Source organism: Mercenaria mercenaria, chromosome 12 (assembly GCF_021730395.1).
Source record: "Mercenaria mercenaria strain notata chromosome 12, MADL_Memer_1, whole genome shotgun sequence".
NCBI lineage: Eukaryota > Metazoa > Mollusca > Bivalvia > Venerida > Veneridae > Mercenaria > Mercenaria mercenaria.
In genome coordinates, this window is record NC_069372.1 from 30,610,155 (window position 1) to 30,634,239 (window position 24,085).

At 37.2% G+C, this 24,085-nt stretch overlaps 1 protein-coding gene across 1 annotated transcript in view; it reads left to right on the forward strand.

Moving 5' to 3' along the window:
* The window catches only part of LOC123533207 (TBCC domain-containing protein 1-like), a 320,801-nt gene that overhangs the window by 56,156 nt on the left and 240,560 nt on the right, over nt 1–24,085 (forward strand). The window contains exon 5 of the mRNA XM_053520503.1: nt 11,881–11,978. Coding sequence (XP_053376478.1) covers nt 11,881–11,978 — 98 coding nt within the window. The remainder of the gene's footprint in view (nt 1–11,880; nt 11,979–24,085) is intronic.

The following is a 24,085-nucleotide window of genomic DNA, read 5'->3' on the forward strand; positions in this document are numbered from 1 at the left end:
TTTTGTGCTGCTTTGCCTGCGCTATGTCTAATAAACAAGAGGGCCATGATGTCCCTACACACTCGCCAGAGTTGACCTGGCCTACTGACCTAGTTTTTGATCTCACATGACCCAGTTTCAAACTAGACCTAGAAATCATCAAGACAAACATTCTGACCAAGTTTCATAAAGATTGGGTCACAACTGTTGCCTCTAGAGTGTTAAAGTTTTTCCTTTAATTTGATGACCTCTAGGTCAAGTTCGAATCTGGGTCATGTGGGGTTAAAAACTAGGTCACTGGGCCAGATCAAAGGAAAATCTTCATAACACTCTAGAGACCACATTGTAAGTTTGAAACTCATGGGAATTGGCCAAAATGTTTGTTTTGATGAAATCTAGGTCAAGTTCGAATATGGGTCATCTTGGGTCAAAAACTAGGTTACCTAGTCAAATCAAAGATAAACCTTGTGTATGTAGTAGGGGCTGCATTTTTCATCTGCTGTGGGTGAAACTTGGTCAGAATGTTTGTCTCTATGAAATCTCGGATGAGTTTTTATCTGGGTCATGTAGGGTCAAAAACTAGATCACCAGGTCAAATCAAAGAAAAAGCTTGTTTACACTCTGGGGGCCACATTTTTGATTCAATCTTCATAAAACTTGGTCAGAATGTTTGGTATCATGAAGTCTGTTATGATTTCGAATCTGGGTCATGTAGGGTCAAAAACTAGGTCACTTGATAAAATCAAAGGAAAAGCTTGTTTACACTCTAGAGGCCACTTTTTTGTTCCAATCTTTACAAAACTTTGTCAGAATAATTGTTTTCATGAAATCATGGACAGATTTTAACCTGGGTCATGTTGGGTCAAAAACTAAGTCACTAGGTCAATATAAAAAAAATGCTTGTTTATACTCAGACCACATGTTTGGTCCAATCTTAATGAAAATTGGTCAGAATATTTGTTGGGTCCTGTTGGCTAAAAACCTAGGTGAGTAGGCCATATCGAAGAAAAATCTTTCTTGCATACCAGACAGGGATTTTCGGTATCTTTACCGGTGCTGGAAAAATCCATCTTACACCCCGGGGTGTAAGATGACTCTCGTGCTGTAAATGACGTATAACGAACTACATATATGTAGAAGATTTATGAAGTAATTTATATTTTATTTAAAAAACGGAATAAAAATTCAATACCTTGACAGTTCCTATTGGTTCCTGATAGTAGATTTCTTGATTCAAATCACGTTATTTTATCAAAAATTCATAACGTTACGCTGCAACTGATAAAACAAAACCGGAACTAAACATTGTTGTTTGTTTTGAAACGTCATGACGTCTTTCCTGTTTACGGACGTTGGTTTCCCGCGCTTTGTTTTAATACACTGCCATAAGAAATAGTTCTTAAAAGAAAGCCGTCCAATTGATTTTATTTTTATTATTATTTCTTGAAATCGGTATGCAAGAAAAAGATTCTGTCACTGGTTATAGGTGCAGATGGAAATGTCCGGCTCTCGGGTAACTGTTTAGGCGGTAACTCGGCAGGGAGCCTCGTTACCGCCTAAACAGTTACCCTCGAGGCTGGATATTCCTATCTGCACCTACAACCAGTGAAAGAATCATATATGTTTACACTCTAGAGGCCACATTTTTGCTGCAGTCTTCATGAAACTAAGTCAGAATGTTTATCTCCTTGAAAACTCGGACGAGTTTGAAACTTGGTCATGTGGCATCAAAAACTGGGTCACTAGGTCAAACATGTTTACACTGTTATGGTGTGTTTCTCTGGTGAGCAACCTAGGGCCATCTTGGCCCTCTTGTTTGCAAATGGGGGCATTATGTTCTTTCAGGGTGCCGCTTTGGCTAAGAATAGAATAACCATCAACATTTTGTCGTGAACCTTATGATAGATCTTTATTAAGCTTGGTCTGTTGCATCGTTGTAAGGTCCGCTTCCTATTACATTCTTATGGGCGCACTCGTTTTGGGGCCAATAGAGCTAAATATAGAAATACCTTTAAACAACTTCTCCTGATGAACAACTTGATGGATCTACATCAGACTTTGTTTAAAGGGTCATTATGAAGTCTTCTCCAAATTTTGTCCAATTTTGGGCACTCTGCCCCTTTTAGAGGCCACTTGAGCTAAAAATAAAATACTTTTAAACAACTTCTTCTCATGAAGAGCTTGACGGATTTACATCAAACTTTTGTCTGTAGGGTTATTTTGAGATCTTCTCCCAACTTCGTTCAAATAGAAACATTCAGTCGCTTTTAGGGGCGGATAGAGCTAAAAATAGAAATACAGTTGAAACATGGTATCTTGAATTCCAAGGGATAGAGAATATTACTTCGAGATAACCAAAATTCAACTTAAAATGATATTTTGTGTACATGTTTTCTGGATGGGACTTGATAATGTCATTGAGATAGCCAGAATTTTGAGTTAAGCTATAAGCTAGTTCGAGATTTTGAGTGTCAGCTGTACTTTTGAACAACTTCTTGTCATGAAAGGCTTCATGGATTAAATTATCATCAGATTTGATCTGTTACTAAGCCTTAATGTAAGGTCCTTTAATCCATATTTGTTCAAGTAGAGGCATTCTGTCCCCTTTTAGGAGCCACCAGAGCTAAAAATCAAAGTATCTTCAAACTTCTTTTCATGAAACACATGACCAACTTTCATAAGACTTGGTCCTCTCTCAAGTTTGTTCAGACAGTCATCATTGTCAGATACATGTTAGATTGGGGTAGATGTTGGCAGGCGGGCGGGCGGCGGCGGCGTCAAACTGGTGTTTCCGGTCAATTACTTTTGTTTCGGTAAAGATATTTGAATAAAACTTGGTATGTATGTAGCTTATATCAAGACAAAGGCTGGGATTGATTTTGGGGTTTCTGGGGTCAAGGTCAAGGTCACTGTTACTTAAAATAGAAAAAAGGTTTCCGGTCAATAACTTTTGTTTCGGTAAAGATATTTGAATAAAACTTGGTGTGTATGTAGCTTATATCAAGACAAAGGCTGGGATTGATTTTGGGGTTTCTGGGGTCAAGGTCACTGTTACCAGGGCGTCAAGTTACCTATATTTACCTATATTTTCCTATATTTTAGCCCTCTACCTATAATAACCTATAAAATCCTATATTTTGCCAAAATACTTATAAATACCTATAATCTGGAAATTTAGTGGTAAGCAAGGAATACAAAGGTCATTCAAACCGTTAAAAAAGAAGTAATTCTATGATAATTGAGTTTATAATATGCTGTTACCTTTTAGGCATTGAAATTTATATTCCTTTCAGGTGTAGCGACCCTGCCCAGCCCAGCTTTAGGAAAGCTTTAAGTAATGGAAGTACTTTTTTCTGTTGGAATATTTTCATTTCTTAAAGCTTTCATGAATAAAAATGTGAATAGGAAATGCACATGTTTTTATTTGTTTTCAGAATAAACAAGCCTTAATGTTTCATAATTAAGCCTCATAATGCCTGCTAATAAGAGTCAGTTTCGAGATAGGTGGCTATCAGAAGTAGATGGCAATGGACATGAATTGAAATTATGGTGTGTCAAGGGGAAGAGTGACTATTGCGGTCACTGTACATTGTGCAAAACTGACATAAAGTGTGATAATGCTGGACTGAGACAAATTCTTCAACATGCAAAAGGCACTCAACACAAGAAATTAAGTAAAGTTGCTTTCTCATCAGCACAAGCTAAACTGAAATTTAAACTTCCAACAGCTGATGAAAACCCATGTTCAACTTCAGAAGGAACAGTCCATGGTAGCATTAGTGAATCACCAGCTTCCACCTCAAAGCAAAAGCAAATTTTAAGCTATTCATATGCTAAAGATGATGTTATTTCTGCTGAAGTATTGTGGACAGCAAAATGTGCCTATTCTAATATAAGCTTTAGAGCCAATGATGGAATTGGAGAAACATTCAAAGCTATGTTTCATTGTACAATAGCAGATGATATATGTTGTTAGCAATATGGCTTGGTTTGCTTAATTCCCTGTTAAACTGATTTGAGTACCAGTATTGGTAAAGTTTTGTCTGTTGGTGAATTAATAGTTTATTATGAAAGTAAGATATATGTTAAAATGTTATTTGTTTAAAATCATAAAAGTAGCCACTTTTTCTGTTCCTTTGTATTTTATGTTTAATAAAAGAGAGTGCTGGTAGGTGGTGGAGGAGGATAAAACACTTGTCTGACTTGTTTTCTTCATTATAAGCAGCCTATATAATCCTATATTTCTGACCCCCAAATACCTATATTTCAGGATCCTACCTATATTTTTGACTCCCAAAAGCAGTTGACGCCCTGTGTTACTTAAAATAGAAAAAGGGTTTCCGGTCAATAACTTAACTTAGGAATGAGCTATCATGATGAAACTTGGTGTATAGAAAACTTATACAAAGTTGTAGCTTGGGATTGATTTTGGGGTTTCTGGGATCAAGGTCAAGGCCATTGTTACTAAAAATAGGGTTAGGTTAGGGTTAGGGTTAGCATATCTTCTACATGCATGGAGGGATTTTGATGAAAGTTGGCACAATTGTTCACCATCATGAGACGGAGTGTCATGCACAAGAACCAGGTCCCTAGGTTTAAGGTCTAAGGTCAAGGTCACACTTAGAGGTCAAAGGATACAAGAATGAAAACTTTGTCCGGAGCATATCTTCTTCATGCATAGAGGGATTTTGATGTAACTTGGCACAATTATACACCATCATGAGACGAAGTGTCTTGCGCAGTTCCCTTCTTTAGAATTACTTCCCTTGGTTGTTACTATAAATAGCTTATATTGTAACTTTTTCATTACTAGACGTAGGGAAAAATCGAGACCACTTTTCTGTAGTACAACATGCATGTTACATCCAATTTTGAGGTGTATTTTGACCAATCTCTGCCTGGTAAGGATTTCTGTGTGGACTTACAATTTTTTTTTTTTTTTTTTTTTTAAGATTAACTTCCCTTAGTTGTTACTATAAATAACTTATATTGTAACTTTTTTATAATTGACCGTAGGGAAAAACCAAGACTACTTTTCTGTGGTACAACATAGTTGTTACTTTCTAATTTTAGGTGTATTTTAAGGTATCTCTACCTGGTAAGGAGTTTTTTTGTGGACTTAGAAAAACAAAAGAATTACAATGATTACTAAACAACCACAAAATTAAAATTCCATTTGCAAATACAGGTGATAGAGTAAAGAAATTTGCTGTGATGGGCGTATATTGTGACATTCTGGCACTCTTGTTTATTCTTATGAAAAGTGTTGAAAACCTGGTTTCGTGGCATTGCCGCGTTTCTTGTGTTTCTTTACCTAAATTTTGTGTTCAAGAAAAAATGTTTCCCGAGTTTATAATTTCTAAATAACAAATAGTACTTTTTACTAATTGTTTATTTAAAGGAGAAAAGCGGAAAAGTGTCTATTATGTGAAAGAATGGACAATCTCGGCGCTCAACAAATCGAGGCGCGCTGCGCCGAGATTGTCCATTCTTTCACATAATGGATAGTTTGTGGCTTTTCTCTGACTTAAAACACGGTCCTTATAAAAAAATCAAGATTGTCATGATATTATATAATGTCTCTAATATTGGTCTCTTTGAGGCATTTAAGACAATTCATTGATTTGTGTCTCTGTGCTAAATAAAATACCAGGTCAAATGGAGCTTAAATTAGATTGCATATGAATATTTATTGCAATTAATAGTTTTTTAAACATGGGATATTCAGTGCTGATTCTTAGGAAAGTTTCGAACATATCTCGTTTTTTTTCATACATGTATTTATGAATGATTTGAAGTACCTTTACAAAAAGTAAAATTTAACTTGGCCGTATGATGTATGTTTCGATAGTTGTCCATGCTTTGTTCGTGCTGAGTTTGCAATTTTATATAAATCAAGTAATTTAATAAATGACGGGTCCAGGTGAAGACATTCAAAAATGTATGTATGCATTTTATATCGTTATTACAAAACAATCGTTCTTATCTCGTAATTACGAGATATTATATCAATTTCATTAGAAGAAAATTACTGGTACCACATGAAATCTTTAATCGTTATGACTCATATCTCGTTTTTACGAAAAAATATTTCAATTTACAATAAATAACATCATTATTGCAAGAAAATTTGTATTTAAGAAATAATTTATAGCAACAGAGTGTTTTAACACTATTTATGCACGATAGGCGGTTATACGTCGGATGAAATTATTTGTACGATGTATTACCGCCCATGTAGTGTTAAAACCGTGTTTTGCTATAAATTATTTCGATTCTAAAATGCCCTTAATCTAAAACAGTAGATGAAATATAGTAATGCTCTTTCTTGGTTGCAACAAAAACTTTGACATCACAACACATTAACGTGACGTCATTCTATCGTAAGCGTGTTTTAATAGAGAGAAGTATATTAGAATGTTAAATTAAGATCATTACAGCCAAATTTTCTGGTAATACCGAAATGTGCATTAAAATAAGGGAACTTGACGTTGTTTTTCTTGTGATCACCCTGTGTCCGTTGTCATCCGTCCATCTGTCGGCGTCGGCATCGTCAACAATTTGACTGTTAACACTCTAGAGGTCACAATTTTGGCCCAGTCTTAATGAAACTTGGTCAGAATGTTACTCCAATAAAATTTTATACGAGTTCAATATTATGTCATCTGGGGTCAAAAACTAGGTCACTAGGTCAAATCTAAGGAAAAACTTGTTAACACTCTAGAGGTCATAATTTTGGCCCAATCTTAATGAAAGTTGGTCAGAATGTTATTTTTAATAAAATCTTGGACGAGTTTGCTATTTGGTCATCTGGGGTTAAAGACTAGGTCACCAGGTACAGGCCACATTTATGACTGTACCTTCATGAAACTTGGTCAGTATGTTAATCTTGATGATCTTTAGGTCCAGTTTGAACCTGGGTCATGTAGGATCAAAAACTAGGTCACCAGGTCAAGTCAAAGGAAAAGCTAGTTAACACTCCAGAGGCCACATTTATGACCATATCTTAATGAAACTTGGTCAGAATGTTAATCATGATGATCTATAGGTAAAATTCAAATCTGAGTCAGGTGGGGTGAAAAACTATGTCACTAGGTCAGATCAAAGGAAAAGCTTGTTAACACTCTAGAGGTCACATTTATGACTGTATCTTTATGAAACTTAGTCACATTGTTAATCTTGATGATCTTTAGGTCAAGTTCAAGTCTGGGTCATGCAGGGTCAAAAACTAGGTCACCAGGTCAAATCAAAGGAAAAGCTAGTTAACACTCCTGAGGCCACATTTATGACCATATCTTAATGAAACTTGGTCAGAATGTTAATCTTGATGGCTTTTAGATCAGATTTAAATCTGGGTCAGGTGGGGTGAAAAACTAGGTCACTAGGACAAATCAAAGAAAAAGCTTGTTAACACTCTAGAGGCCACATTTATCTGTATCTTCATGAAACTTAGTCAGAACGTTAATCTAGATGATCTTTAGGTCAAGTTTGAATCTTGGTCATGTGCGGTCAAAACTAGATCACCAGTTCAAATCAAAGGAAAAGCTAGTTAACACTCCTGAGGCCACATTTGTGACCATATCTTAATGAAACTTGGTCAGAATGTTAATCTTGATGATCTTTAGGTCAAATTTAAATCTGGGTCAGGTGGGATGAAAAACTAGGTCACTAGGTCAAATCAAAGGAAAAAGTTTGTTAACACTCTAGAGGCCACATTTATGACTGTAACTTCATGAAACTTAGTCAGAATGTTAATCTTGATGATCTTTAGGTCAAGTTTGAATCTGGGTCATGTAGGATCAAAAACTAGGCCACCGGGTCAAATTAAAGGAAAAGCTAATTAACACTCCTGAGGCCACATTTATGACCATATCTAAATGAAACTTGGTCAGAATGTTAATCTTTATGATCTTTGGTCAGTAGGTCAGGTGAGCGATACAGGGCCTTCATGGCCCTCTTGTTTCACAAAATAATCCATAGTGAAGAAATTTGGTGTGTTAAACTCCACATACACTTTTTGAAGGAATGGCTTTAAATTTGCTTAAATTTTAACTTTTATCTTTAAAGTTGCACAAATTTATCTGAATACAATTTGCTACAAACATTTCCGTGTCCAATGGTCACAATTCTAATTTAATATCCAGCCCTTTTTTTGTAAATTTGGGGAAGGGTACCAGGTCCCTTTTGGAGGGGAAATTTACGTCGCGAAATCATTGTTTGGAGGAATATATTTGCTGAAAAGTTGTTAAAATCAGGACTGAAAATCAAAACTAATTTCATTTTTTTTTGCATGGGGAATTTTTGGCCAAGGTGGGGAAAAAAGTATACTTTTTAGATTGGGGAATGGGGCCGAATTTCGGCCCTAAAATCAGCATAAAAAAAGGCCTGATATCTGTTTTTAGCTTAGGTGAGTTTTTGTGACCGCTCAATGTCAGGCGTCTGTCTGTTGTCTGTCAACATTTAGCTTGTGTATGCAATAGAGACTGTATTTTTCAACTGATCTTCATGAAATTTTGTCAGAATGATAACCTTGATGAAATCTAGGCCAAGTGTGAAAATTGGTCATCTGGGGTCAAAAACTAGGTCACTAGGTCAAATCAAAGAAAAACCTTGCGTATGTGATAGAGGCATTATTTTTGAATTGATCTTCATGAAATTTGGTCAGAATGATTGCCTTGATGGAATGTAGGTCAAGTTCTTATATGGGTCATCTGGGGTCAAAAACTAGGTTACTAGGTCATATCAAAGAAAAACCTTGTGTATGCGATAGAAGCTGTATTTTTCAATTGATCTTCATGAAATTTGGGGGAAATGATTGCATTGATAAAATCTAGGTCAGGTTCGAATATAGGCCATCTGGGATAAAAAAAAAACTAAGTCACTAGGTCAAATTAAAGAAAAACCTTGTGTATGCGATAGAGACTGTATTTTTCAATTGATCCTCATAAGATTATGTCAGAATGATTGCCTTGATGAAGTCTAGGTTGAGTTTGAATATGGGTCATCTGGGGTCAAAAATTAGGTCACTAGGTTAAATCAAAGAAAAACCTTGTGTATGCCATAGAGACTCTATTTTTCAATTGATCTTCATGAAATTTGGTCAGAATGATTTTTTTTGATGAAATCTAGGCCAAGTGTGAAAATTGGTCATCTGGGGTCAAAAACTAGGTCACTAGGTCAAATCAAAGAAAAACCTTGCGTATGTGATAGAGGCATTATTTTTGAATTGATCTTCATGAAATTTGGTCAGAATGATTGCCTTGATGGAATGTAGGTCAAGTTCTTATATGGGTCATCTGGGGTCAAAAACTAGGTTACTAGGTCATATCAAAGAAAAACCTTGTGTATGCGATAGAAGCTGTATTTTTCAATTGATCTTCATGAAATTTGGGGGAAATGATTGCATTGATAAAATCTAGGTCAGGTTCGAATATAGGCCATCTGGGATAAAAAAACTGAGTCACTAGGTCAAATTAAAGAAAAACCTTGTGTATGCGATAGAGACTGTATTTTTCAATTGATCCTCATAAGATTATGTCAGAATGATTGCCTTGATGAAGTCTAGGTTGAGTTTGAATATGGGTCATCTGGGGTCAAAAATTAGGTCACTAGGTTAAATCAAAGAAAAACCTTGTGTATGCCATAGAGACTCTATTTTTCAATTGATCTTCATGAAATTTGGTCAGAATGATTTTTTTGATGAAATCTAGGTCAAGTTTGAATATTGGTCATCTGGGATCAAAAACTAGGTCACTAGGTCATATCTAAGAAAATACTTGTTTAAACTCAAGAGCTAGACCACATTATGGTCCAGTCTTAATGAAAATTGACCAGAATATTTGTTTCCATAAAATCACTAGGTCAAACATGTTTACACTGTTATTGTATATTTCTCAGGCGAAGCGACCTAGGGCCATCTTGGCCCTCTTGTTTTTTTTTTTTTGTCTTTGCAGTAGAAAGGTGAAATTGCACATTTTTGGGTAGGACTGCAACAATTGTCAGTTATTGCAAAAATTTAACCAATTTTACTAGAACACTGCATGAGAAAGATAGGTCTGCAGCGTTTGAAAAAGAAAGAAAAATTATGTTTTTTAGCTCGACTATTCAAAGAATAGGACAGTGGAGCTGTTAGATTCCAGTTTGTTTAATTCTGCCCATTATTATCTGGGGATCATAAGTCGCTTTTCATGGAATGGCACTCTGTGCATCATTGAAGGTTCCATGTGCACTGCCTTATGAATACATCTGCGTATGTCTCTAAATTACATTCTGATAACATGTGTAATGTTGAGTTCTGCTTATCCTGGGGCTAGAGGGCATGGACGGCAGCTTGCACTTCCACTACTGTCCATGAACAGGCTCAATGAAACTGAGCCTGCAACATTTTCGTTTATGTCGTGTTTGGCGACATGAGGTTTTCTGCTATTTATGCTCCTGGCATCTACTGATGTGGGAGGCATATAGTGATTGTCCTGTCATTCCGTCTGTTCATTTGTCCATCCGTACGAGGTTAACCAAATGGGACCGTTTCGTCTGGCATCAGTACTGCTTACAAGAATGAATTGATACTAATACAGATGTAACCTGTGACTATTCCTCATCTTCAAACATCACCTGACCTCAGTTTGACCTTGACCTCGTTTTAGACTTAGGTTGCTTTGTATCGACAAGGTTGCCACCGGGGGCATCAAGCGTTTGTTGAACGCAGCTCCTTGTTCATTTCATCCATGTTTCAGCGTCCGTGTCCGCGTCCCGATTTGGTTTTTGTATGTAAGCTGGTATCTCAGTAACCACTTGTGGGAATGGATTGAAACTTCACACACTTATTCACTGTGATAAATTGACTTACACTGCACAGGTTCCATAACTCTATTTTGCTTTTGTATAAAATTATGCCCCTTTTTCGACTTAGAAATTTTTTATTAAGGTTTTATATGTAAGCTGGTATTTCAGTACCTACTAATGGAAATGGATTGAAACGTCACACACTTGTTCACTGTGATGATCTGACATGCAGTGCTCAGGTTCCATAACTCTACTTTGCATTTTTTCAAAATTATGCCATTTTTTCGACTAAGCAGTTGTTGGTTAAATTATTGTATGTAAGCTGGTATCTCAGTACCCACTAATGGGAACGGATTAAAACTTGCACAGTTGTCCATTGTCATGAGCTGTTATGCATTGTACAAGTTCCATAACCCTTTTTGCAATTTTACAAAATTATGCCCCATATTCGACTTTAATATTTCATTCAGTTGACAAGGTTGTTGAATAGTAGAGCATTGCTGTCCTCCGACAGCTCTTGTTTTTACATTACGTTTCCCATTTTCATCCATTTTCAACTGAAAATGCCATACCAGGTGTATATCTGTGATGATTTTTTTTATTGCGATTTAGGAGTACACTAAGGGAACTTTACTACTTTCTAACGATTGAAGATTTAAACTAACATTCTGTAATTACGTTTGATTTTCATTTGTGGGGCGATTTGGGTTAAAGTTATACGTTCCCCTTCATGTTTTTTATCGCAGCTACAATTTCTGTTAAACGTTGCTGTTTACATTTCGAAACTTTCGATTTTCATAGGTTGATGTACTCACACCTCTCAAGGTACAAGGTTGTTACTATACCTGTCCATTATTAACCTGTACCTGTCCATTCTTAAAGTATTCATTATTTTAAGAATGGACAATTACAGGTTAATAATGGACAGGTATTGTAAAATAATCGTGTGTATAGAACGGTATCGGTACAATAACCTATATAATGGACAAAATTAACAAAGGAATACATCACAACCGTGTTTTAACACTTGTTAGTACCTTGGTACAAAGTTGAGCAGCTTTGAATGACCAAGATATATTTAAGTAGTTAGGTAATAGTTGTTTTATAATGTTACAGGTATTTCATAACATGTCATTTGCTGAGTGAAAACACATCTCCAGCAGAGAGGTTAGAATGGGATCATGCATATGCAGCAGCATCAACAACTGGCAAGGGTAATCAATTTAGTGGCACCATCTGCACACCTATTGTAACAATACAGAAATTATATATAATTAAAGGCGCTCACGGTACTTTTTTCAGACAGGTTGATATTTACCCCAACACCGTGCCAATTCGGTTGTTTCTAATCCCCGTAACGCGTACCTGTTCCGTACATCCGTATTCGGGAACTATCAGTTTAGTTCTGAAATTGGCGGAAACCTACATCTATGACATCAAAATACTTCAGAAACGCGTAAAAATCTGCTTTATTAAGAAATCTGCCGTTTGATAATTTGATCTATTTCTAGGTCACATGTTCAAATCATTGACTCTAAACACTGAAAAGAACTTACGCAGCATTTGTTGAGAAGCCTTTAACCTGCACCATTCAAACTTAGTGGGGTGATTGGCCAGATGGAAAAGATAACCCCTATTGCTTTTAAGATCAATATGTTAAAGATTAAGGATGCTATTTGTCACAAATTGACATACGGGCCTTATTTTATCTGTAGTGTAAATGCAGGTATTGCATCATCTTTTTGTAAATTTTTGAGTTACTGAGGTAAATGTCAGATTTCATGCATAAAATACCTCTTAAGGTTTTTCTGTATTTCATAACTTAAATTTCCATGTAAATTTCATTAAATTTGGTTCAGTAATAAGAAAGTTGATATTTTATAAACTTCAGTAATTCATGTTTTTATCCCCAAAACCACTTTAATGGGCCTCAAATTGTCAATTTCAATCCGCGCCAAAGTAGTCAGATTCCACGGCTATATCGTGAATCCCGTGGAAATACAAATAGTCAGGAGTTTACGCATAGGCCGTGAATCCCATGAAATTTAGTATTTGGCGCGACATTACCCTTTAAATAGACTGGACTAGATATGCCTTGCGCACACCACCTTCCGACATTATAGACGAATCTATGTCTGAATTATTTTTTTGCTAGAAATTTATGCTCGATCGAGGTAAGAAATTTATTTGTTAGATTTTTGTATGATTTTTGCATTACGATTTTTATTTGGTAAATTTTTGTTCATTCTACAGAATTCTGTAACATTTACTTTTCGGCACATGATTTTGGCTAGTTCCGGTATGTCAGGATAATTTATTAAATAAAATAAATCTATATGGCAAGTCTAGCACCATGTATGTAATATATTATTGTAATTTGTAATTGTGTGCCAGTCTATAGCACATCTAATTAATGTCCGTTTTAGTGTATGGCATTAGATATTATATGGATGCCAACTATGATATAACGTTTGATTTACATTGAATTTTGTTAATTTGTAGTTGTAAATAATAGCTGCAGTTTATCATTTCCGTATCTATAATGTTTCATCATAAACTTTTCATATCTTTTTCATACTTTGACTTTAGTCTTTTAAGTAAGTAATTTTTGTAATAATGGAAGTAATTAGTGACGTATTTTAATCACGTGACGTCTGAACTTAGTAGCACATATATTTGTATAAGTAGCACGTATTATTTATGGGAGCATACGGAGGTGTATGGTGTACCCAAAGGAGCAGTTATATGCCCTGACTTACTTGTTTTGCTATGGTGCTTACCATATGTTATATATTTTAGCTTCTTCCGCCAGACGATTTTACCTGGTGATGTCATAACCTGGAAGTACAATGCCCGAGGTTCACTTGTCTTCACTCGCCTGGATGTGATATTCCCAGCGCAGAGCTTTCGTTCCATGGTTGTGCCGTAAACCGCAAAGACGCTGATTTTTGTTATCCTCTGAAGTCAGCTCAGGGATGCAATCACCTACCACCATAGGGAGCCAATACGGAATCAGCGTATTCACGGTTTAAAGGGACTTTATTTCAAGATACGTTTTGATATTGTTTGTGCTACTTAAAGTTCGCAATTAAATTAAAGAACGTTGACACGTCACTTTAGAACGGAACTGTAAGATCTTTTGTATCCGGAGATACTGAACTTTGATTTTTTATGCCCCCGAAGGGAGGCATATAGTTTTTGAACCGTCTGTCAGTCTGTCAGTCCGTCGGTCTGTCGGTCTGTCCGCAATTTTCGTGTCCGGTCCATATCTTTGTCATCGATGGATGGATTTTCAAATAACTTGGCATGAATGTGAACCACAGTAAGACGACGTGTCGCGCGCAAGACCCAGGTCCGTAGCTCAAAGGTCAAGGTCACACTTAGACGTTAAAGGATAGTGCATTGATGGGCGTGTCCGGTCAATATCTTTGTCGTCGATGGATATATTTTCAAATAACTTGGCATGAATGTGTACCACAGTAAGACGACGTGTCGCGCGCAAGACCCAGGTCCGTAGCTCAAAGGTCAAGGTCACACTTAGACGTTAAAGGATAGTGCATTGATGGGCGTGTCCGGTCCAAATCTTTGTCATCGATGGATGGATTTTCAAATAACTTGGCATGAATGTGTACCACAGTAAGACGACGTGTCGCGCACAAAACCCAGGTCCGTAGCTCAAAGGTCAAGGTCACACTTAGACGTTAAAGGTCATTTTTCATGATAGTGCATTGATGGGCATGTCCGGTCCATATCTTTGTCATTCATGCATGGATTTTAAAATAACTATGCATGAATGTGTGACACAGTAAGACGATGTGTCGCGTGCAAGACCCAGCTCCGTAGGTCAAAGGTCCTAAACTCTAACATCAGCCATAACTATTCATTCAAAGTGCCATCGGGGGCATGTGTCATCCTATGGAGACAGCTCTTGTTTTTCTTTCTTATAATCAGTTGGTTTTTTTTCATATCATCTATGCATTGTTAATAATCATCTTATGTAAATAAATTTGTAAATATTGTAAAGGGTGTTTATTTGTTCTGATGGTTACTGTCGCCGGTACGGCCTTTCCTGTCACACTATTGCTTTTAAGATCAGTATGTTAAAGATTAAGGATGCAGCAGCCGGAATGATTCCTCTCTGTTTCTTCCTTTATAAATACAGAAAAAACAGTTTCTTCAGAGTTTATTCAAGATGTTCCTCAGGTGAACGATTTAGGGCCATTTAATCCTCTTGTTAACTATCTTTGCCTTAAGCTGTTAACAAAAACAGAATACTGTCAAAGATTTTGGCTGAATACCGTCATCCTACAAGTATAATTTTTATGCTCCCGAAGGGAGGCATATACTTTTTAAACCGTCTGTCAGTCTGTCGGTCTGTCAGTCTGTCCGCAATTTTCGTGTCCGGTCCATATCTTTGTCTTCGATGGATGGGTTTTCAAATAATTTGGCATGAATGTGTACAACAGTAAGACGACGTGTCGCGCGCAAGATCCAGGTCCGTAGCTCAAAGGTCAAGGTCACACTTAGACGTTAAAGGTCATTTTTCATGATAGTGCATTCGTGTCTGGTCCATATCTTTGTCATCCATGGATGGATTTTCAAATAACTTGGCATGAATGTGTACCACAGTAAGACGACATGTCGCGTGCAAGACCCAGGTCCGTAGCTCAAAGGTCAAGGTCACACTTAGACGTTAAAGTATAGTGCATTGATGGGCGTGTCCGGTCCATATCTTTGTCATCGATGGATATATTTTCAAATAACTTGGCATGAATGTGTACCACAGTAAGACGACGTGACGCGCGCAAGACCCAGGTCTGTAGCTCAAAGGTCAAGGTCACACTTAGACGTTAAAGGTCATATTTCATGATAGTGCATTGATGGGCGTGTCCGGTCCATATCTTTGTCATTCATGCATGGATTTTAAAATTATTGGGCATGAATGTGTGACACAGTAAGACGACGTGTCGTGCGCAAGAACCAGGTCCGTAGGTCAAAGGTCCTAAACTCTCACATCAGCCATAACTATTCATTCAAAGTGCCAACGGGGGCATGTGTCATCCTATGGAGACATCTCTTGTTTACCGAGATTCTGGTCAGGAAGGACCGGTGCGGCCTATATATGGGTATAGAACTTGACCACATTATTTCCCAAACTAAAAAATTAAGAAAATCGATCTTTGTTTACACTGCATACTTTTATATTGAAGAGAATTCAAGGGGAGTAACTACCAATGACTTGGGTATAGATAATAGCTGGTATTGGGACCCGGCGTATTAAATTAATTTTGTATAAAAAAAAAATTAAGAGCTGGCGTAAAAGATTAAGATAAATTAATGCTGTTTTTCATTAAACACATTTCTATAACTCCTCATGAAGTTTTTAACAAAACCTGCGTAAAATCTTCCCGCTTTTCACACATTTTGCAAGTACAGGTACATCAAACCAAACGTAATTACAAGCTGCCGCATCACACGATTCGATAATTAGGAGATGTTTGAGAAGGTGATGAGATCGAAAAGGTGTTGAGAAGTTTGAGAACATGTTGAGAAGGTGTTGAGAAGTTTGAGATAATTTGGACACAACTTTAAATATCTGTGTTTTTTCAATTGCATCTCATACTCAATTTGACATCTGTCACTTTGATTAACCTCTCAGTTATTGTCATCGAATACATATATTGTATCAGTTGTAACCTCTCACTGATTACCTCTCACACATTGTCATTGATATACCTCTCATTTGTCATGGGTCGTATACGAGCTTCGTACACAGCCAAAGAGATGTTAGCTGAAGCCCACGGGAACAAGCTGCTGGTCGCGAGTACAACACCAATGAGAAGAATGTCCGGGAGTGGCGCCGCCAAAAAAGAAGTCCTCCTTCCTCAGAAGAAAACACAGAAGGCAAACCGTGGTAAAACTGCACAGTTCATCGCATGTCAACGCCTGTCGTAGCCATGGAATCGGCGTTTCTACAGTTGAACTTCACCTGGAAGCCAAGAAAATCGCCAAGCCTGATCCAGAGATGCAAGCCTTTACCGCCTCTATGTCATGGGTGTACAAGTTCCTAAGAAGGAATAATCTGTCGATTTGACGTCGCACTCATATTACCCAGAAGTTACCAGAGGATTTTGAAGAGAAGATCACCGAGTTTCAGCGCTTCGTCATCAAACAGAGGAAGCTACACAACTACGATCTGAACCAGATTGGCAATGCTGATCAGACTCCCTTGACGTTTGATCTACCGTCCAACACCACCATCAGCAGCAAGGGCACTAAATGTGTTATGATCAACACCACCGGTAACGAAAAGAATCGTTTCACTGAGATGCTGGTGTGTACGGCCGATGGCGGGAAGTTACCTCCCTACGTCGTGTTTTAGAGGAAGACTACCTTAGTCTGCAAAATGGCCGAAGGCCGAAATTAGGAGTTTTTGGTTAAATTCTTATATGTAAGCTGGTATCTCAGTACCCACTAATGGGAATGGATTGAAACTTCACACACTTGTCATGAGCTGATAAGCACTATGCAGGTTCCATAACCCTGTTTTGTTTTTATGCCCCTGAAGGAAGGCATATTAGTTTTCAACTGTCCATCCATTCGTTCGTTAGTTTGTTAGTTCGTTCGTCACAACGTTAACTTTTTGCATGAAGGCACTTTACTCGCAAACCACTGCACCCAGCACCTTCAAACTTCACATGCTGATAGTACTTATTGAGTCACAACTCCTACTGACTTTGGGGTTACCAGGTCAAAGGTCAAGGTCACCAGGTCAAACGTTAACTTTTTGCATGAAGGCACTTTTCTCGCGAACCACTGCACCCAGGACCTTCAAACTTCACATGCTGATAGTACTTATTGATTACACGACCCCTACTGACTTTGGGATCACCAAGTCAAAGGTCAAGGTCACCTGGTCAAACGTTAACTTTTTGCATGAAAGCACTTTACTCGCGAACCACTGCACCCAGGACCTTCAAACTTCACGTGCTTTTAGTACTTATTGAGTACATGACCCCTACTGACTTTGGGGTCACCATGTCAAAGGTTAAGGTCACCAGGTCAAATGTTAACTTTTTGCATGAAGGCTTTTTTCTCGTGAACCACTGCACCCAGGACCTTCAAACTTCACATGCTGATAGTACTTATTAAGTACACGACCCCTACTGACTTTGGGGTCACCAGGTCAAAGGTCAATGCGCTGCGGTTTTACTACCGTTTCTTGTTTTACTAAATTATGCCCCTTTTTCAACTTTTGTATTCATTCAATTGACAAGGCTGTTGAATAGTTGAACGTTGCTGTCCTCTGACAGCTCTTGCTTTAATAAATAAATTAATTCCATTGAAACTGTCAATTAAGTATCTCACCTCGAGATTTTTATAAGCCGTTTTCACAACTTTGATAAAATTACCGGCCGACCGATCCCAGAAAATCTTGTTTCATTACAAATTTACATGTTTTTTGAGATTCCCTTTTTGTCTGTGACCAGTACATGGGTATAAGCATTTTTCCAGAAATCTGTTGATATTTTTTCATTGCATCTTATACACGAGTGCGACCTATACTCATACGATTACGGTTTATGCCATTTTTTGAAATAAAAATTGATTACGTGGCGGGGCGTATGTTCTCCGTGACTATTTGATAAACGATATTGTGTCTGCAATCATTAGTCCTCCACCTCTGATACATGTGAGGAAGTTGGCAGTTACTTGCGGTGAACAGGTTTGTACTGGTACAGAATCCAGGAACACTGGTTAGGTTAACTGCCCGCCGTTACATGACTGAAATACTGTTGAAAAACAGCAGTAAACCCAAAACAAAGAAAAGTTTTCATACCAACCTGCATTCTATAAATGCATGCCACACCCCACCTCGTTGTAATTCAATTTAAGCAAAATCTAATATGGTGACTACAAATTTTCTTTTTGTTTTAGATTAGGTAGACATAAGCAAATACATGTGCAGAGTTTGATTTAGTTCTATTATGTGAAACTCGATAAAATAGCAGAAATACCAACTTAAGATTGACAAAAATATGAAAAAATAACCTGCTAAACAACTATTGTTCTTTTTTACAAAATCAATTTTTTTATTTTTCTGCGCATACCTCCACTAGAAATATTGTTTTCTGTTATAAAAATGCTTAAATTTCAAATTTATACTAGTTATTGTACAGCGCACTATACAACTTTCTGGGACAGGTACCCATACCCTCAGGAAGGGGATTTTTTCGTCGTTTTAAGACAAAAAGGCCATATATATTTTACTACTTTTCACACTTATTAACACTGTTTTCAATCATTTCTGACAAATGTAACTATACTGCAGCAGTAACCTTCCTTAGATGCAAGATAATATAACTTGAAAGAGAGTTCATATCTAATTGTGTCAAACAACCTATTATCAGGGGAATTTCTTCTGAGAAAGGGGGGAAAAAATTTTATTTTATGAGGGGAATGAGGCCCATATTCGGCCCTGAAAAAACAGCCAAACGAGTGCCCTGTTGTACTTTACTGAAACACATGGTAGGAGTATGGAAAATTTAAAAACAGTGCTGGTCACCTAGTATTTTTATTTCATTTTTCAAGACATCATAACCTAATCTTGTAATAAAGAACATTTCATCAAAATCTATTACTGCGAAAAAAAATGATGAAACTGCCGCGAGCGTCTTTGAGTCTTCCCATATGTGTGTGGAGATATATTGATAATGTCTTGTCTATCTGTATGTCACGTAACTATAGTGGGAATTCAACCAAATCTTGTAAAGATGCTCAGTACCATGGCTAGTTTTGCAAATTGAAAATGGCATTTCCCCCAAAAATACTATTTTCAAGGGCAGACAACTCTTTCAATACTGGTGACCTATGACTTTTATTGCATATCTTTGTTTTTCTTAGATGTCTCAGATTGTCCTTCAATATCCAAAGTTTTAAGAAATTCTATATTATTGTGAAAAATTTCGCCCATCTCATATACAGAGACTCTAGTGTACGCCTATCAATCATCTCTAATCAGCAAATAGCATAGTAATTGTAGATCACAGACATTTCATACCATCAAGAAATCTAAATTTTATCATCACATATTCGAGAACTCAATACCACAATACCATACAAACTGATCTTCCTTTCCCTCTAAAGTCAGACTCTGGAATAACCTGTAATATACCATCAAGGCCAGTGAAAGTCTATATGGCTTCACTGCTAGCCTTATTTCATATGTATGAACAACAGTAAAGCATGATTTTATTTTTAGCTCACCTGATCCAAAGGCTCATGGTGAGCTTTTTTGACCACTCAATGTCTGTCATCTGTCGTGCAATGTGCGTCGTCCATCGTGTGTCGTGTGTCCATCAACATTTTCTAAAAAAATCTTCTTGAAAACCACTGGGCAAAATTACATCAAACTTCACAGGAATGATCCTTGGGTGGTCCCCTTTCAAAATTGTTCAAAGAATTGAATTCCATGCATAACTCTGGTTGCCATGGCAACCAAAAGGAAAAACTATAAAAATCTTGTCCAAAACCTCAAGGCCTAGAGCCTTAATATTTGGCTTGTGACATCATCTAGTGGTCCTATGACGAAATCCCGTACTTTGCATTAGTAAACATCTGGAATTTGTTCCTTTTTTATAGGTGGACGGATAGCTCAGTGGTTTGCACACTGGCCTTCCAATCCTGAGGTCGGGGGTTCGATCCCTGGCAGCTACTCGGGAATTTTCAGAAACGCTTTTCAGTGTTTCCCACCCAACTAGAGGTGTACTGGTGAGGAACCCAGGCAATCCTTGCGTGTATCAGTGCTATACACTGGGCACGTTAAAGAACCAGGCTGTCTATTCGCAACGAGCTAGTCTAAGTTAGCCGGACAAGCCTGTATCTGATTTCTGGTCTCTCTGTCGTGGGGGCTTTGTCTCACTCTGTCCCTCTGGTCAGATCGCTCTGTGTCTGTACTAGTAGAGGATGAATTATGCGCCCTGTGTGGCTGCATTTGAACTATGTAAAGCTACTTGAACGTGAAATTGATCATGAAAAGGGCGCTATATAAATCTGGTATAATAATGATAATAAAAGAATGAAAATAAAGTGATTGATTATGAGATACGGGGATACACGTTTTTAGCTCGACTTTTCGAAGAAAAAGTAGAGCTATTGCACTCGCCCCAGCGTCGGCGTCGCCATTGGTTAAAGTTTTTGATAAAGTCAAATATCTCTGTTACTATCAAAGCTATTGACTTGAAACTTAAAATAGTTAGTACTATCAAAGTCTACACCAGGAGAAACAATCCCCATAACTCTGATATGAATTTTGACAGAATTATGCCACTTTTTAACTAAGAATTTTTGCTTTAAGTTTTTGATAAAGTCAAATATCTCTGTTACTATCAAAGCTGTTGACTTGAAACTTAAAATACTTATTTACCATCAAAGTCTACACCAGGAGAAACAATTCGCATAAGTCTGTTTTGAATTTTGACAGAATTATGCCCCTTTTTAACTTAGATTTTTTTGTTAAAATTTTTGATAAAGTCAAATATCTCTGTTACTATTAAAGCTTTTGACTTGAAACTCAAAAAAGTTATTTACTATCAAAGTCTACACAAGGAGACACAATTCCCATAACTCTGATTTGAATTTTGACAGAGTTATGTCCCTTTTTAACTTGGAATTTTTGTACCCCCCGACAACAAAGTTGTAAGGGGGGGTATACTGGTTTCAGATTGTCTGTCTGTCTGTCCGTCTGGCCGTCTGTCCGTCTGTCCATAGACGCAATCTTGTGCGCACCATCTCTCCTTAACCCCTTGACAGAATTTAATGAAACTTCACACAAGTGATTAGTACCAACAGTAGTTGTGCATGGGGCATGTTAGGTTCTTTTAGAAAAAAAATTTGCAGAGTTATGGGACTTTGTTTTTTTGTTACTATACTACAAAGTATACATAGACACAATCTTGTGTGCACCATCTCTCCTCATCCACTTGACACAATTTTATGAAACTTCACACAAGTGATTAGTACCAACAGTAGTTGTGCATGGGGCATGTTAGGTTCTTTCAGAAAAAAAAATTGCAGAGTTATGGGACTTTGTTTTTTTGTTACTATACTATATACATAGACACAATCTTGTGTGCACCATCTCTCCTCATCCACTTGACACAATTTTATGAAACTTCACACAAGTGATTAGTACCAACAGTAGTTGTGCATGGGGCATGTTAGGTTCTTTTAGAAAAAAAATTTGCAGAGTTATGGGACTTTGTTTTTTTGTTACTATACTACAAAGTATACATAGACACAATCTTGTGTGCACCATCTCTCCTCATCCACTTGACACAATTTTATGAAACTTCACACAAGTGATTAGTACCAACAGTAGTTGTGCATGGGGCATGTTAGGTTCTTTCAGAAAAAAAAATTGCAGAGTTATGGGACTTTGTTTTTTTGTTACTATACTATATACATAGACACAATCTTGTGTGCACCATCTCTCCTCATCCACTTGACACAATTTTATGAAACTTCACACAAGTGATTAGTACCAACAGTAGTTGTGCATGGGGCATGTTAGGTTCTTTCAGAAAAAAAAATTGCAGAGTTATGGGACTTTGTTTTTTTGTTAGTATACTATATACATATACACAATCTTGTGCGCACAATCTCTCCTCATCCCCTTGACACAATTTTATGAAACTTCACACAAGTGATAAGTAACAACAGTAGTTGTGCATGGGACATGTTAGGTTCTTTCAGCGACAAAAATTGCAGAGTTATGGGACTTTGTTTCTTGTTAACATACTATGTACATACAGTCTGCATATGCAGTCTTGTGCGTGCCTAATCTTCCGAACCCTTGCACACAATTTAATGGAACTTCACACAAGTGATCAGTACCAACCCTAGTTGTGCATGGTGCATGTTACGTTCTTTTAGATAAATATTCTGCATAGTTATGGGACTTTGTTTTTTGTTACTATACTGTGTCAGTGCATGCGGGGGGTGGGGGGTACATTCATCACCTTTAGTGATAGCTCTAGTTTTTACTGGCAAAGCTCTAATTCAGAGTCAAGCACTGAGAAGAGTCGAGCGCGCTGTCTTACGGACAGCTCTTGTTGTTCAAATGGTCGATACTCAAAAATATACGTTTTTATCGGGTAATCGATAGACACGGATCAATACGTATCTGTTTGGTAATCGATAGATACAGTGATAAACGTATCGGTGTGGTAAAGGGTTAAGGCTTGGGGAGGATTTTAAAAAATCCAAAACATGATATGTAAAGATAGCACGTTTCAGCAGAGCAGTTTTCTACATATAATGCATTAACCCAACTGAGCCAGAAAAGGTCATATAAAGATAGGACCTAAACCTTACTGATGTTATACAGTAGGGCAACAGCCATATTGCGCTATGTCATGATAGAAGATTCTGGTTGAAGGCCCGGTAGTAAGATTGTATGTTATTTTCATGTCAAGAAGCAGACATTCCACAATAGGTTTATTAGGCAGTGTCAACTTTCACTGTTTTTTCAAGAATTAGGTGATGAAAACGGACTGTCAAGTTTAGAGTGTGTGGCAGATATTGTATTTTGCACAGGAACCGGTTTAAATGTTTTAGAAAAAAAGAGTTTAAGTAATTAAAGGTAAAGTAGATTTACTGCTGTCAGCAAATGATCTTGTAAGAGAAAAAATCAAACGGTAACTGCTTTTTATAAGCTAGTGGGAAACAAATTGGCAAAGATCCCTCACATTTACGACACTCTTACAGAAAGTGTGGAAGAGTAAATTGCCTTTGTGTTAAACTGTCATCATCCGGATGATGAAGAAACAATTGTGGCTTGATTACTTGTCAGTAGCAGACCTTTTCCCATTAGTACTGGCTAATTACTCAAAGTGCAATGTTATATTTTACACAAATAATGTTGAAGAGCCAGTCATTACAATGAATCCAACCAAAAGTGATTCACTTGCCATTGCAGGTAAAAATAAGTTTAAAATCTAAACATCCTTTCATGGAATTTTGGAACACTATGAAGGATGCCTTGAAAATCAAGACCCTGAAATATACTTTGCCTCGCCGTTATAAGATGAACATTCTGACTAACAGAAACAACAAATGTACACCTACCACCAATGATAATCAACATCTACATCAAGAAAAAAGCAGTTTTTATAATGCCTGAGGAGTTCCATACTAGAAAAAGAAAAGCAATACCAGAAACAGGGAATAAATGTGAAAGAAGTTACAGGCTGTCAGGTGCAGAGTATAAATCAGCAGATGGAAAGCCCAACGCCGCTAGTTGGTTGAGCCAGTAGGCTGT